This window comes from Tachypleus tridentatus, chromosome 1 (assembly GCF_004210375.1).
Source record: "Tachypleus tridentatus isolate NWPU-2018 chromosome 1, ASM421037v1, whole genome shotgun sequence".
NCBI classification, from domain to species: Eukaryota; Metazoa; Arthropoda; class Merostomata; order Xiphosura; family Limulidae; genus Tachypleus; species Tachypleus tridentatus.
The window spans coordinates 130,626,299-130,639,456 of record NC_134825.1 but is presented as its reverse complement, the minus strand read 5'-3'; the positions used below and the strand labels follow the sequence as shown (position 1 = coordinate 130,639,456).

Sequence of the window (13,158 nt, the reverse complement as noted above, 5' to 3'; positions counted from 1 at the left end):
TACTTTTGAGAGAGACTGGCCATTGTCGATGCCACCCTACCCGCGTGCTCCGGTGGAAGGTGGATCAGGCAGACTGATCCACTTTTACTGCTCTGACAGAACTTGATCCAGCCATTGTGAATCAGCCATTAATAGACGACTGTGTGGCAGTGGTAACTAACTGTATTATACAAGCAGTTGCTCAATGTATTCCTAAAAACCTCAACACCTTTTCCACGATATCCTCGTCCATGGTGGAATTCTGCTTGCCACTTGGCACGAAAGGCTCAAAAACGGTCCTGGGATACTTTACGTAGATATCCCACACTTTTGAACCACATCGCTTTCCAACGGGCCCATGCACATGCTAGGTAGGTAAGACATCAAAGCCAGAAGAAATCTTGGATTAAGTTCACAACTAGCATATCTTCTACCACCAGTTCCAAAGTCTTATGGGACAGGATTCGAAAGGTCAGTGGGCACTACAATTCTGTCCCCCTCTCGATCTTACTCTCTGATGGCCAATAGGTAGCTAATGTTCGGAACATTGTTGATACTCTATGTGAAAGCTTTTGCCAGATATCTAGCACTTCTGCTTGTTCCTCCACCTTCTTGGCCATCAAGACTCGGGCAAAGGGTTCACCTCTTTCCTTTCGAATTGACTCTCTCCTTTGACTATAATTGTCCCTTTACACTGGTGGAACTGAAAATGGCCCTTTATTGGTCTGGCAGTACATCTGTTGGACCTGATGATGTTCGTTATGACATGCTGCGCCATCTATCTCCTGCTTCTCTTGATGTCCTTCTGATTGTCTTTAACCGGATCTGGTAGGAGAATGTTTTTCCTGATGCCTGGCACCAGGCTATTATTTTACCTTTCTATAAGCCAGGGAAAGATCCCAAGATTCCTTCAAACTACCGTCCAATTGCTTTGATGAGCTGTCTCTGTAAGACCTTAGGGAGGATGGTTAATGCTTGTCTTGTTTGGTTCCTCAAATCAAACAACCTCTTCTCGCCCACTCGGTGTGGGTTCCGACGACAGCACTCCACCACGGACTACCTAATTTGACTTGAATCATCAATCAGAGAAGCCTTTCTCAAACAACAACATCTTGTATCAATATTCTTTGACATTGAGAAGGCTTATGATACAACATGGAGGTATGGCATTTGCTAGATCTTCATATATATGGGTTACGTGGCCATTTACCCATGTTTATTATAAAATTTTTAATGGACAGGAGATTCCAAGTTCGTGTGTGTTCGACACTTTCCCGTTCTTTTGTACAGGAACTTGGGGTCCCTCAGGGCTGTGTTTTGAGTGTCAAACTTTTCAGTATAAAGATAAATGCCATCACTGAACAACTCCCCCTCACTGTTGCGAATGGGCTCTGTCAACGACTTTCACATCTCGTGTCAGTCGTCGACCATGAGATATATTGAACGGCAACTACAAACTGCACTGGAGTGGACTATGGCGAACAGCTTTAATTTTTCTCTCTCTAAAACCGTTTGCATGCACTTTTGCAGCCAACGGGGTATTTACCCTGATCCTGAACTCCATATTGGTGAAGTTTTGCTGCCTGTGGTCCCTGAGACCAAGTTCTTGGGGCTTATCTTTGACCGTAAGCTGACCTTTATACCACACTTAAAGCAGCTACAGGTCAAATGCACAAGAGCACTGAACATCCTCCATGTCCTCTCTACCACCAGTTGGGGAGCGGATTGATGTTCTATGTTAAAGATGTATTGTGCTCTTATTCATTCAAAACTCAACTATGGATCCATGGTCTATGGCTCTGCCTGACCCTCGGGCCTTAACGATGCTGGACCCCATTCATCATCAAGGACTTCGACTCTGCACTGGGACTTCTGCACCTCCCCAGTTCAAAGCTTATACGTCGAATCTCATGAACCTTCTCTGCACCTTCACTATTTCCAACTGTCTTTACTATATTCTTCGAAACTTCGTTCTTAACCAAAGCATCCCACCTGGGGACGTGTTTTCTTTCCTCGGTGGGCCATACTTTTTCAGAACAGATGATCTGCCATTGCTCCTTTTTGCCTTGGCATCCAGGTGCAATTGGATGAATTGGATCTGTTCTTGGATAACATTGCAGAATCCACTGGTCAGCCCATCCCACCATGGCTTATTACAGCCCCCAAATGTGACCTTTCTTTAAGTCATCTGAAAAAGGCAGATACTCCTGATTGGTAGTACCGTCTTTTATTTACTGAACATCTTTCGAACACTCTTTCCATTCTAATTTATATGGATGGTTCCAAATTGGGTAACTCTGTGGGCTCTGCCATGGTTTGTTGCAGTTCAGTGGTTGCATGCAGAATCCCCTCTGCAGCTTCTGTGTTCACTGCTGAACTGTATGCCATATCTCTTGTGCTGGATCATATTGAAGCTAAGCAGTATTCCAACTGCACTTGCTCAGTTCTCTAATGGCCCTGGAATTGCTTACGTTGGCTCACACCCTGTTCTTGCTAATATTCAAAACCAACTGGCCCATATCTCATTAACATCTACTTCTATCCAGTTTTTCTGGTTACTACGCCACTTTGGTATTCGCGGGAACGAGTCTGCAGACACGGCAGCTAAATCTATCTGCTCTGGCACTATGTCTACTGTGCCTACTCCATACATGGACTATGGTCCTGTATTCAAGGCTCAACTCTGTGCCAGTTGGCAGTCCACTTGGAGTGAACAATGCGACAACAAGCTTTTTCAAATAAAACCCTATATTGGGCTTTGGCTGTCTGGCTTCCATAAGCTTCAGAAGGAGGAAGTTGTTCTAACTAGACTAGGCATTGGTCACAGTTTTTTAATTCGTTATTTTCTTTTATCTGGAACTGGTTTGCCAGTGTGTAGTTTGTGTAACACTCAAATCACTGTAAGCCACATTTTACTTTCTTGCCATCGTTATGACTCTGAACGACAGCACTATTTTAAACGTGTTTTGTCCCAAGGTTTATCCATAACATTGGACAGTGTTATTGGTGACGGTGACACTGTCCACCTTGATAAAGTTTTTAGTTTTTTAATGGACATTAATCTTTTTAATCTCATTTAAGTGTTTGATATTTATTCATTACACCTTTTTAATTGTGGTTCCCTTTTAAGAGTCTCCATCTCTCTAGTTCAGTTTGAAATTGGAAAATGGACAGAGCATTAAATAACTCAACACCAGGACTGGAAAGGCCAACTTCAGGTGACTAACGCTGTTGTTTGAACTATCCCTTTGAACTACCCGTTAGTCATTCTGGCGAGTTGTTATTACAATTTTGCTGCATGTCTTTTCACGCATTTATTACTTTACCTTTTGGTACTGGCCATAATGACACATAACCTGAACCAGGACTGGAAAGACCAACTTCAGGTGACTGATGGTGGTTCTTGTACTTACCTGTTAGTCTTCCTGGTGGGTTATCATTGCCATTTTGCTAGAGAAAGTCCTTCACAACTTCTCTTACTCTGCTTTCTTTCTTATTATTATAGACTAGGTGTCAACATTGGTTTTATGCTTTTTCTGTTTATCAATGATGTTTTGTTTTACTTTCATTTCCTTTTATATATTTTACTACATTTCATTTATTTTTACCTTTTTACCGGACATTTGGCACAGATAGCCTAGCTGCTTTGTGCCATAAAACACAAAATCAATCAGTTGTTAATGTCAGAACTAGTGATGTTTCACTGTAATTTTTAAAGTCACAGAGCCTTGCAAACACTTGTATATGCAATGTGTTACATAGTTTTAGGCATTTACAGCCTTAAACATGGCCAGTATAATGAAATGCTTTGAGGCTGCACAGAAACATTTAGAATTAATTATTTGTGTTCCTCTTATACTTCCATTAGCTACATGGTAATACACTGAATTTGATTATCATCCTTCACAAGGTCTTATGATTACTGAACTAGTAAGTTTTTTATGTAATAGTTAGTATTTTAATACCCCAAATCGTACTACTCATGGTATTTATATTTTTAAGGAGGGGGAGAATTGGGAAATATTTTGTATATTTAGTTTCATAAATTTTATATTTCTGATACTTGCATTTTACAATATTCAAACAGTTTTTTGGGTCTTTCACTTATGTCAGGAGATAAATCAATATTTTGGTATAGAATTCAAGTAATTTTTTTTACAAGCATTATTTTCAATTTCTTTACAGTATATTTGAAAATACTTTACTAATGATTGAAAAAAAATCAAGGTTAACTGCAGTGACAGGCTGAAATATTTCCATCAGCAGCTGTATGAATATTAATACTGATCTCAGAAATATTTATATTGATCTGTTTCTCAGATAACCTGTTTACAGAAACATTTCATAAAAAAAAGTAGTTAAACTTGTAGGCTTAACTAGCCAATGAATTAACTTGTTGATCATTTGTATATTGTTTTATAAAACAAAAGTTTGGTTTAAAGTTTATGAAGCCACTTATTCATAATTGACATTTTCTAACAGGTTTTGTGATGTGTGAAGTCTTGGTTTTAAAATTCTACTTGAAAATCATGCACTGTTTAATACTTACAGAATGAGGAAGTTCAAGGAGACCAGATTACTGAGAATGGCATTGAAAAGAAAGAAGATAATGTAAGAAAACATGAAAAATGTTGTCTGTAATTAAAATTTCTTCAAGTTGTTTTAAGCATTTATACTTTTCCTTTAACTTCATGTAATACAGTAAAAATGTTGATAAATATCCAGAATAAAATTAATAAAACTGTAGTTTTTTTGAGGTCTAATATAATTTTATGATGATGTTTATTTTACCTATAAGTATATTTTCTTACTTGACTGTCCCACAAACCCCTTTTTTTATTAAATAATCCTAAATTGTAAAATTTTTCTTGGAGTTGTCCTTAGTTTGGTTAAAACTATGGCTACTCATACCGAACAAATTTCTGAATAATTCAAGAAGTACTGGTTGATAATTTTAATTATTTCATTCTTTCAAGTTTCAAGATATAAAGAAAATTTATCAAAGTTACCATAACCACAATTGGTAGTAAAGCACTTGTCAGAGAAATCACTTTTCTTAATTTCATTTAACAATGCTATATGTTAAAGAATGTTTAAAAAAATTGAACTTCTAAAACCAACAAAGACGTTTCTACAAAAGTAACATGAAACCAAATAAGAAAGTTGAAAATTAGAAATCATATCAGAGAATCAAATTTACACTTTATTGTGTTTATCACCTTTCTTATAGAAGTAGCTGCAAAGGAAGAAAGAGATATTGTAGAGAACTTGAAATACTACCCAGTATTTTGTGTTTCAATTGGGGTTTCTTAACCTTTTGCACCTAGGCTCAATTACTTGATGCAGTTGTGAAGGCCTATATCTGCAGTTCATGAACTCTTTAATTTCTAGCCTGCAAGTGTCCATAACTGTCTTTGTGACCCACTGATTGAGAGTCATTACTTTAAAGCATTAAAAAATGTTGTTGTCAAATAAAATAGCTTAAATCAGATTTTCAGAAATGTAATAAAATCTGTTTAGTTTCCTTCTCCCATAATAAAAGAAAATTATTTGAAAAAAAATTTTTGCTGTAACTTCATAATGTTAAATCATGGTATGTTGTTGAAACTATTTAGTAACAAGCTAGTTTTATAAAAGTTATGATTTTTATTTTTTATTTTTTTTATATTTTACAAAATATTATACCAAATGATAATGATATGAATACATATAACCATAAACCATGACAATATGATTTTTTTGTCTTCTATGTTTTATTTCTGAAGTTGTGAATATATAAAGGCCCATAAATCTGGCATTCTTTTATAACCATAGTTAAAATTTTTAATACTTTAGGAAGAAATGGAAATTAAGAAAGAACCCAGAGATGTGATTGGTAAGTAATTTTACAACACTCAGATTTAAGAATTTTATATTTAGTAGCATGTAACTGTGAAGTGTGCAGAAATTAGAATATGTTTAAAATGCTGTGAACAAAATTGTATAAGGATAAGTAAAATGTTTATGACAAGGTCAAACCACAGTTATAAAATATTCCATTCCCTTCCAGTTTATTTTTATGTAAAGCAGGCCTATAATTAGTTAATATGAAGTATAAATGCTCAATTTCTCAGCTGATTTTTGTTTGATAGAAGTGATTTTACACCTGTGCAGTTCATGACATTTTAATTTGAAGCAGCATGTTCATCACAAACAGTAAAATTAACCTTTGTCCTATATTGCATACTTAAATTGGTAATATTTTAAATTATCCTCACTCAGTCTACTGAAACAGCTGTTTTCAGAGCATTTGTAAAGTTAGCTGATAGTATGTAATAGTATATTTCACATCTCCTATGCCTTGATGGGAATGAAGTCTAGTGCACATGAATACTATCCCATTTTGACAGTCTTTTTCATAGTATATGCTAACCAGTATATTATAGTAGGTGTAGATATTATACATTAGACAATATATAGCAACACAGAAGGTTATGAAATGTGATTCTTGTAACATATGGCATTAATGGTGCCATTTCAAAGGTTATAATAGTTGGTACATCAATAGTGCAAATTTCTGCTCATGTCAAACTTCCACCATCACCACATTTGTTATTCCTGTGTAGAAATTGTGTTCAGTCTTGATTCTTCCCAGGCAATGAAAGTATTACTTGTGTTTTAAAAGAATGTTACTCCTCGTGTTGGTGATTCATTAAATGTGTTCTTGGAACCATTGTATGTAATGTTTATTATGTCTTACTGTAAATGGCGTGTCTCACCTTGGACATCTAGCATACAGACTGTCCTTGTAAGATACAATATCCTGTTGACTTTACCATCACTGTCTAGGCCCATTGGGCCAAACTTGTAACCATTTGTACTTGTTACAGTTTACATAGTAGTAACTTCTAATATATTAAATGTATCTTCACAAAATTTGGTAGACTTTTAGTAAACATTACAAGGTTTTTGCACGTGAAAAGTCAGATTTTTGAAAATGAAATATGTTTTATTAATATTTGTTAATGAAATTGTTGATTATTTTTAACTAGTATGAGAGCAAAGTTTTTCTTTCTGAGATTAAAAATCCTTTTTTTTATTTCAAGAAGCTCAAATATTCACCTGTATAATTTCTAGAACCTCTTAACCACGAGGTTTCAAAATACGTACCCTGAGCAATTCAACTGTTAAGCATACGGTACCTGTAATACAACACCCTCAAGAGCAAGAACACATGCAAAACAGAAGTGTTGTTTATACATGTCCTTGTTCCAAGAACACAATATTGAACTTAAGTTGCTTAGGTTTCCTACAATACTTACAAAAGAAACTTCCATGTCACAAGTGTTTCAGTATCTATTTGATATTAGTCAAATTTCACAGCGTATGTGTATGGTGTTATTTGGGTACATACTTATAAAATTTACTACCCTCTTTGTTTTAAAGTTGTCAAGTTTCAAATGTTGTTTCAAATTTATCCCAATTTAAACAATTAGAATAACACATGCAGTAGGCGTAACTATGTATTGGCCTACAAAAGTATAGTATTTCAGCTACTGTATGTTATATATGTGAATGAATATACATATAACTACTTATTCATTGTGTTTAAATTTTAGTTACATTTCTAAAAACATAGAAATTAAAGGAGAAATACATTGATTTTGTGTACGTAATGATGTTTCAAAATTCTGCATTTAGGCAATGCCGTGCTATCCTAAATCTTGTTTAGACTTGCAGGTGGGGTGTGTAAAGATGATAATTTTGTAGGCTTCAAACATTAACTTTTGGGAGAAAAAAAAATCAAACTACAGTATTAGTATTCTCAAAATCCCTGTAATTTAGTAGTGTCTTTAAGTTAAGTATATGTGGGTTGAAAAAAATTCCATTCCTATTCAGAACAACAACTACAGTTTCAGCAAAATTCTTTCTTTCATTTTCAAATAACTTATAGACAGCTGTTTAGAAGTATATTGAGGGGCAAATTATCTTTCTATTGGTTATAAACTTGAGCTACTTAATAGTAGGTGGTACTAGTTAAGAACTTTCAATTGATTGGTTTGAAAGGCAGAGCCATTTTATTAGATTTGCTAAATATATTGATACCTCAGCAAATCATAGAGGTAGGAGGTTTTTATTTAGCATGTCTATATCTCAGATTCAAGTTTTTAATTTATTAAATACGTGTACATGTTGTATGATGGGCATAACAAAATAAACTGAGCAGTTAGACAACTGGACATGTTATGTGGCACACAAGAAACGATACTTAACATTTTTTTCTTTACATTTCCTTTTAAATTAGGAAATTAAAACATGTATAATTTTAAAACTTAAATTATAAACTATGTTTTAATGCCAGCCTCATTGGTGCTAGTAGTAAAAATGTTGTTGAATAAAATAGTTTGAAAATAATGCTCCAAATGTTGTGACATGTACACTTTAACCTACAGAGACAAAAGTGATAAATCAACAGACATATTATGTACTTTTGGTGTGATGGTATTGAGCCAGAAACAAATTTTGTGGTCATTTACTCATGTTGTTGATAGTTTTTCTTTTCTAGAGCCTTAAGTAAATTGCACCATTGCCTTCAAAACAATTTCTTATTCTGTAAAATAACACATTGCAGCTTATGGCTGGCTTGCACCAGGCTGCTGTGATTGATCAGCTTCTATTCATCTAATGGCTTTTGGGGAAATATTTAGATGTCTTTTCTGAGATGTAGTCATGATTCATGAATAGTTTGGAATGCTTGAAAGTGACAGCTGAGACATGATTGAGTGAGACAACTGTTTAGAGTAGTCTGAATAAATGGTCATTTGTATTTTAGGTCACACATCTGATCATTAGGTGTTTGACTTGCATAATAATGAATTGAAAGGAGTGATTGCCATTGTTTGCTATTTCCTCTTTTGTCCTGCTCTGTCAGGAAAAGATAACTAGCTTGTTGGGGAACAAGAAAAAAACCTACTTAATATTTGTAAAGCCAGTTTAAATCCACTAAATCAGACTGAAATTAATGAAGAAATAATATTTGCAGTAGTTTACATTACACTGAAGTTACCATGATTTTTACAATTTTAGGATTTTATTTACACTAGGTGGGGTACCTGTACCCTGGAAGGAAGCTGTGTAAATTCACGGTTAATGAAAGATTACCTTAGGACATGAAAAGTTGTTTCCTTTATATATAATTTTAAACAACCCTGAAACACCCATAAAAACACCAAAATGCAAAAAGGTGAAACTGTAAATTTGAATGACTCTCCTCATGGACCCAACAAACCTTCCTATCAAATTTGGTGAAGATTCATCAATAGGGGCAAAGTAGTAGTTAAAACAAAACCTGCTAAAATACTCATAAAAACTGCAAAATTGGAAATTTTGGTGTATTTTTCCCATGAACCTAATGATGACGAGCCCCCCCCCCCTCATCCTGCAAAGTATTTTCGTGGATATATAATATACAGTACTATTATATATATGGTGTCAGTGCATTAGATATGTGTGTGATGTATCTGCACCCTGAGAATGGAGAGTTCTTCATGACAGGAAATTGAGGAGAAATGGGAAAATTGTGTCCCCTATTGCAAATCTACATGCACAAAGATAAATATTTCTCAAAGTTGGGAGTTGCACATCATGTAATAAAGTTTTTCCAGTATCATTGAAGCAAGAGATCTATTACAGTATCATGTTAACAGTTAGACCAAAATGTGGTTGAGGTAATTCCTTTTCCTCGACAGTCATCTGTAATACGGTGACCATTTAACTGCAAAAAGTACACGTTTCATTTGAATTTGGTTATCAGAGGAAAGAATAGCATCAAGCTGAAACTTTGTAGTTTCTGATTGATTGAAAATGTAAATTTTATTTTTACCTCCACCACAGGAAGTGATGAGTATTGTGTTTTTCAGAAAAATATCTTTAAAACAGCTAAGTGGATTTGTACAAAAGTTGGTATACATTTGAACTATGACCCAACATCGACGTTATTAGTTTTAGGAGGTTCAGGGTCACAAAAATTCAAAAGATCTCTATCTGTTGACATTGTGGCTGATTTTTCACACTATTATTACTCCATATCTCAGCTGAAAAATGTTGGGATTCTGATAAAACTTGGTGATGTGTATAATATTATTTCTCATTGTCCTGCCAATAATGGTCTGTGTCTGTTCCTAACAGTAGTTGTACAGAGATTTCCATATTTTTTTATGGCTGAATATGATTGATGTTGTATGATGGAGGTATGCAGTTATAACCTGTCTTTCTCACTGCTTTATAGCCAAACAGCTGAAAGTAGTTTGCAATTACATAATAGAATTTTTTCAAAAGACACCCTTTATTAGCATAGAAATATTATATATTAGTGCTGGTGTGGTGATTTCAAAATTAAGTTAAAATTATTTCTAGACTTACAGAATTAATTATACATGTTTAAAGCTTGGAGTTAGATGGAGGAGTGTTGAAAGGTTTTAGTGGTGACATAAAGTTTATAATTTAAATTTTTATATTAAAGTTTCATTTTTTCCATTTTAGTTAGTATAACCCCAGTAGCCCAGTAAGTACACTGTCTATGTTATGTGTACACAGTCTATAAGCAATTCCAAGGTCAGTGTACAATTTAAATGCCCTATCTTTTCCATGTAATGATATAAAAGTTGCCTGCATTATTTGGCTAAAGCTCTTTGGAAATCATTTACACTCTTTGATTGGTAAATTTAAAACTTAGTTTGTGTTGCTGAATCTTATAAGGTGCAATATTAAGTTGTAATTACCTATATCTTTGAACAGATTGTAATTAAAAATTAAAAATTCTGTTGATTTTGGAATTTGATTGTGGATTGGCATTGAAAACCTAAAGGTGAATAAAATTCCTAGCCTTAATTAACAAACAGTTCTCCAAATATGCAGTTTTTTTTTAATTTTGAAAGGAATGCTTGTTTAGTTTTACTCCTTTTTTAATCTAGGTCAGACATATGTGGTAGAAGTTAAAGGATTCTTCTGTACAATATGTCATAAATTCTTTAAAGATTTGGATTCTGTAACCCATTGCAAGAGTGAGGAACATTGCAACAACTTTGAGGTAATGACAGTTCTTACTGTTTTACTTTTAATTTATTTCTTTTATGTTCATTTTCAGGGTATCATACAGATAAAAAATAATCTATGTATTAAATAAGCTAAGTTTTCTTTGCTTTTTAATTAAAAACTACTTTCACCAATTTTGCACTAATAAACAGATGTTTGTTTTTGTAGTTTAGAGTAGGTAAACAAAGATAAATACTGTAAATACTTGTGATAAATGTGATTTAATTCTTTCAACACAGTTGGTTACAGAGATTTGAAATTATTTAAATGTTAGCAAGTCAGATCTTGGATAGAATTTCATGTTGTTATATGGTTAAAGATGTAAACAAAATATTCATAAACTATGTAACACAAATTTTGTTCCTGGATAGTATGTGTAATTTCTCAATTGCTCATGTTGTAAAAGTACAGAAAATGGTCATTATTTCCTTCAAACTTTGCTTTTGTGACCTGGATAATGAACTTAAAAACTTTTGGAATTTTTTCTCTTATTAGCTTGAGTTTATGAACTAAAGTTTAACCACCTGGAGAAAACATTTGTTTTCATATTTAGCTTATGTTTTGTTTGAGCTTTGTTTTATTTCTTCATAGCTTGACCTGACTTAAAAATCTCAACACTATATGATTTTAAATTGATTTAAAAGTTGGCTTTTGAACACACAAAATTCATAAATTTAAAAATTGGACCTCAAGGTATTATATTTGTTACTCTGTTTTATTACGGGCAAATGTGTTATGTAATTCTCTGGTCTGCACACATACCATTAAATTTTAATTTTCTATAACAATAACTGAATAAGTTTTCTAACTCTTTCAGAAACTTCAGAAAGCTATTGAAAAACGAGAAGCTAAAAGGAAAGCTGTGGAGGAGGCAAAACAAAAAGCAGATGAAGAAGCTAAAAAGAGGGCAGAAGAAGAGGCTAAAAAGAAAGTTGAAAAAGATGTGGAAGAAAATATTGAATCAATGGACACAAAGAGTCGACAAGAGCCAGAATCATCTACAGATAATCTGAAAAATGATGAAGATGATAAGGCTGAACATGACCAGGAAATTTCAGAAGAGCATGACAAGTCAGCTGCTGAAGAAAAAGATGAAATCTTAGGGGAAAAAAATAAAGATCAGAACCAAGACAAGTCTGAAGAGGAAGAAGGTGAAGAAAAACACGTTTCTTCAGAACTAGATGAATTTCTTGGACCAGTTGATGACCTTCAGCCAACATCTCAGGAGAATGTAGATGATCAACAGCTTATTTCATCATTAGTTACAGATACTCGAGAACAAGAAAATTCTGAGCTGGTTGCCTCACTTTCATCCCATATAGGTGCTAAAGATGGAGAGACCAAACAGGTTAAATTTGAAAAATCCCAGGAGGGTGATGAAGAAGAAGAGGAGGAGGAAGATGATGATGATGATGATGATGTTGACTCCAGCCAAGAAATCAGCTCACCTTCCATTGCCACAAGGAACCGTGGAAAGGCTCGTGGGCGAGGAAGAGCACGTGGAAGGGGAAAGAGGAAGTCTTGAAGAAGAAACGTTTTCTCTCCCTGCTTATATGTGTGAATGTTTTTACCTTCATCGTATATTCATGAAAGTAGTGATACATGTTCCAGTCTTACTGGTATTACTTTAATTATTTTTACTATAGTCAATCACTTAGTATGTACAAAATGATTTTTACTAAATAGAATACACACAAAGCAGGGCAGGCTTCAAATATGTTGAGTAATCGACTTTCATATATTTCTTTTATATGTTACTGAGTTCTTTGTTGTTATTGTAAATGTTGTGTAATAAAGTGGAAGTGCTCTTGGCTTCATCTTCAGATATAGAATTTTAATTTAAAATATTAAATATAAAAATATGCAGAGAATGAAGGGTATGTTTAATTTGTAACTTAACTATATCAAGAACGTTTTATTCAAGTGGGTTTTCACAATGTATTGTTATTATACAAATCTGACTTACCTTTACATACTTTTCCACCACTAATGTTTTTTTTGTTTTTTTTAATTATGTGAGATGGTTCTGGTTGTGGACTTTTCTTTTATGCAGTCTCCTTTGCAGGAGGATTTTTTTTTTCACTCAATGCCATAAGTTCAGTGTTT

At 33.9% G+C, this 13,158-nt stretch overlaps 1 protein-coding gene across 11 annotated transcripts in view; it reads left to right on the top strand.

Annotated features, from left to right (window-relative positions):
- The window catches only part of LOC143223770 (uncharacterized), a 70,992-nt gene extending 58,123 nt beyond the window's left edge, over positions 1-12,869 (top strand). For all 11 annotated transcript variants that reach the window (XM_076452263.1, XM_076452223.1, XM_076452231.1 and 8 more), the window contains exons 15-18: positions 4,531-4,590; positions 5,815-5,854; positions 10,932-11,047; positions 11,870-12,869. In XM_076452263.1, coding sequence (XP_076308378.1) covers positions 4,531-4,590; positions 5,815-5,854; positions 10,932-11,047; positions 11,870-12,577 — 924 coding nt within the window. In that variant the 3' untranslated portion in view covers positions 12,578-12,869. The remainder of the gene's footprint in view (positions 1-4,530; positions 4,591-5,814; positions 5,855-10,931; positions 11,048-11,869) is intronic.
- The last annotated feature ends 289 nt before the right edge of the window (positions 12,870-13,158 follow it).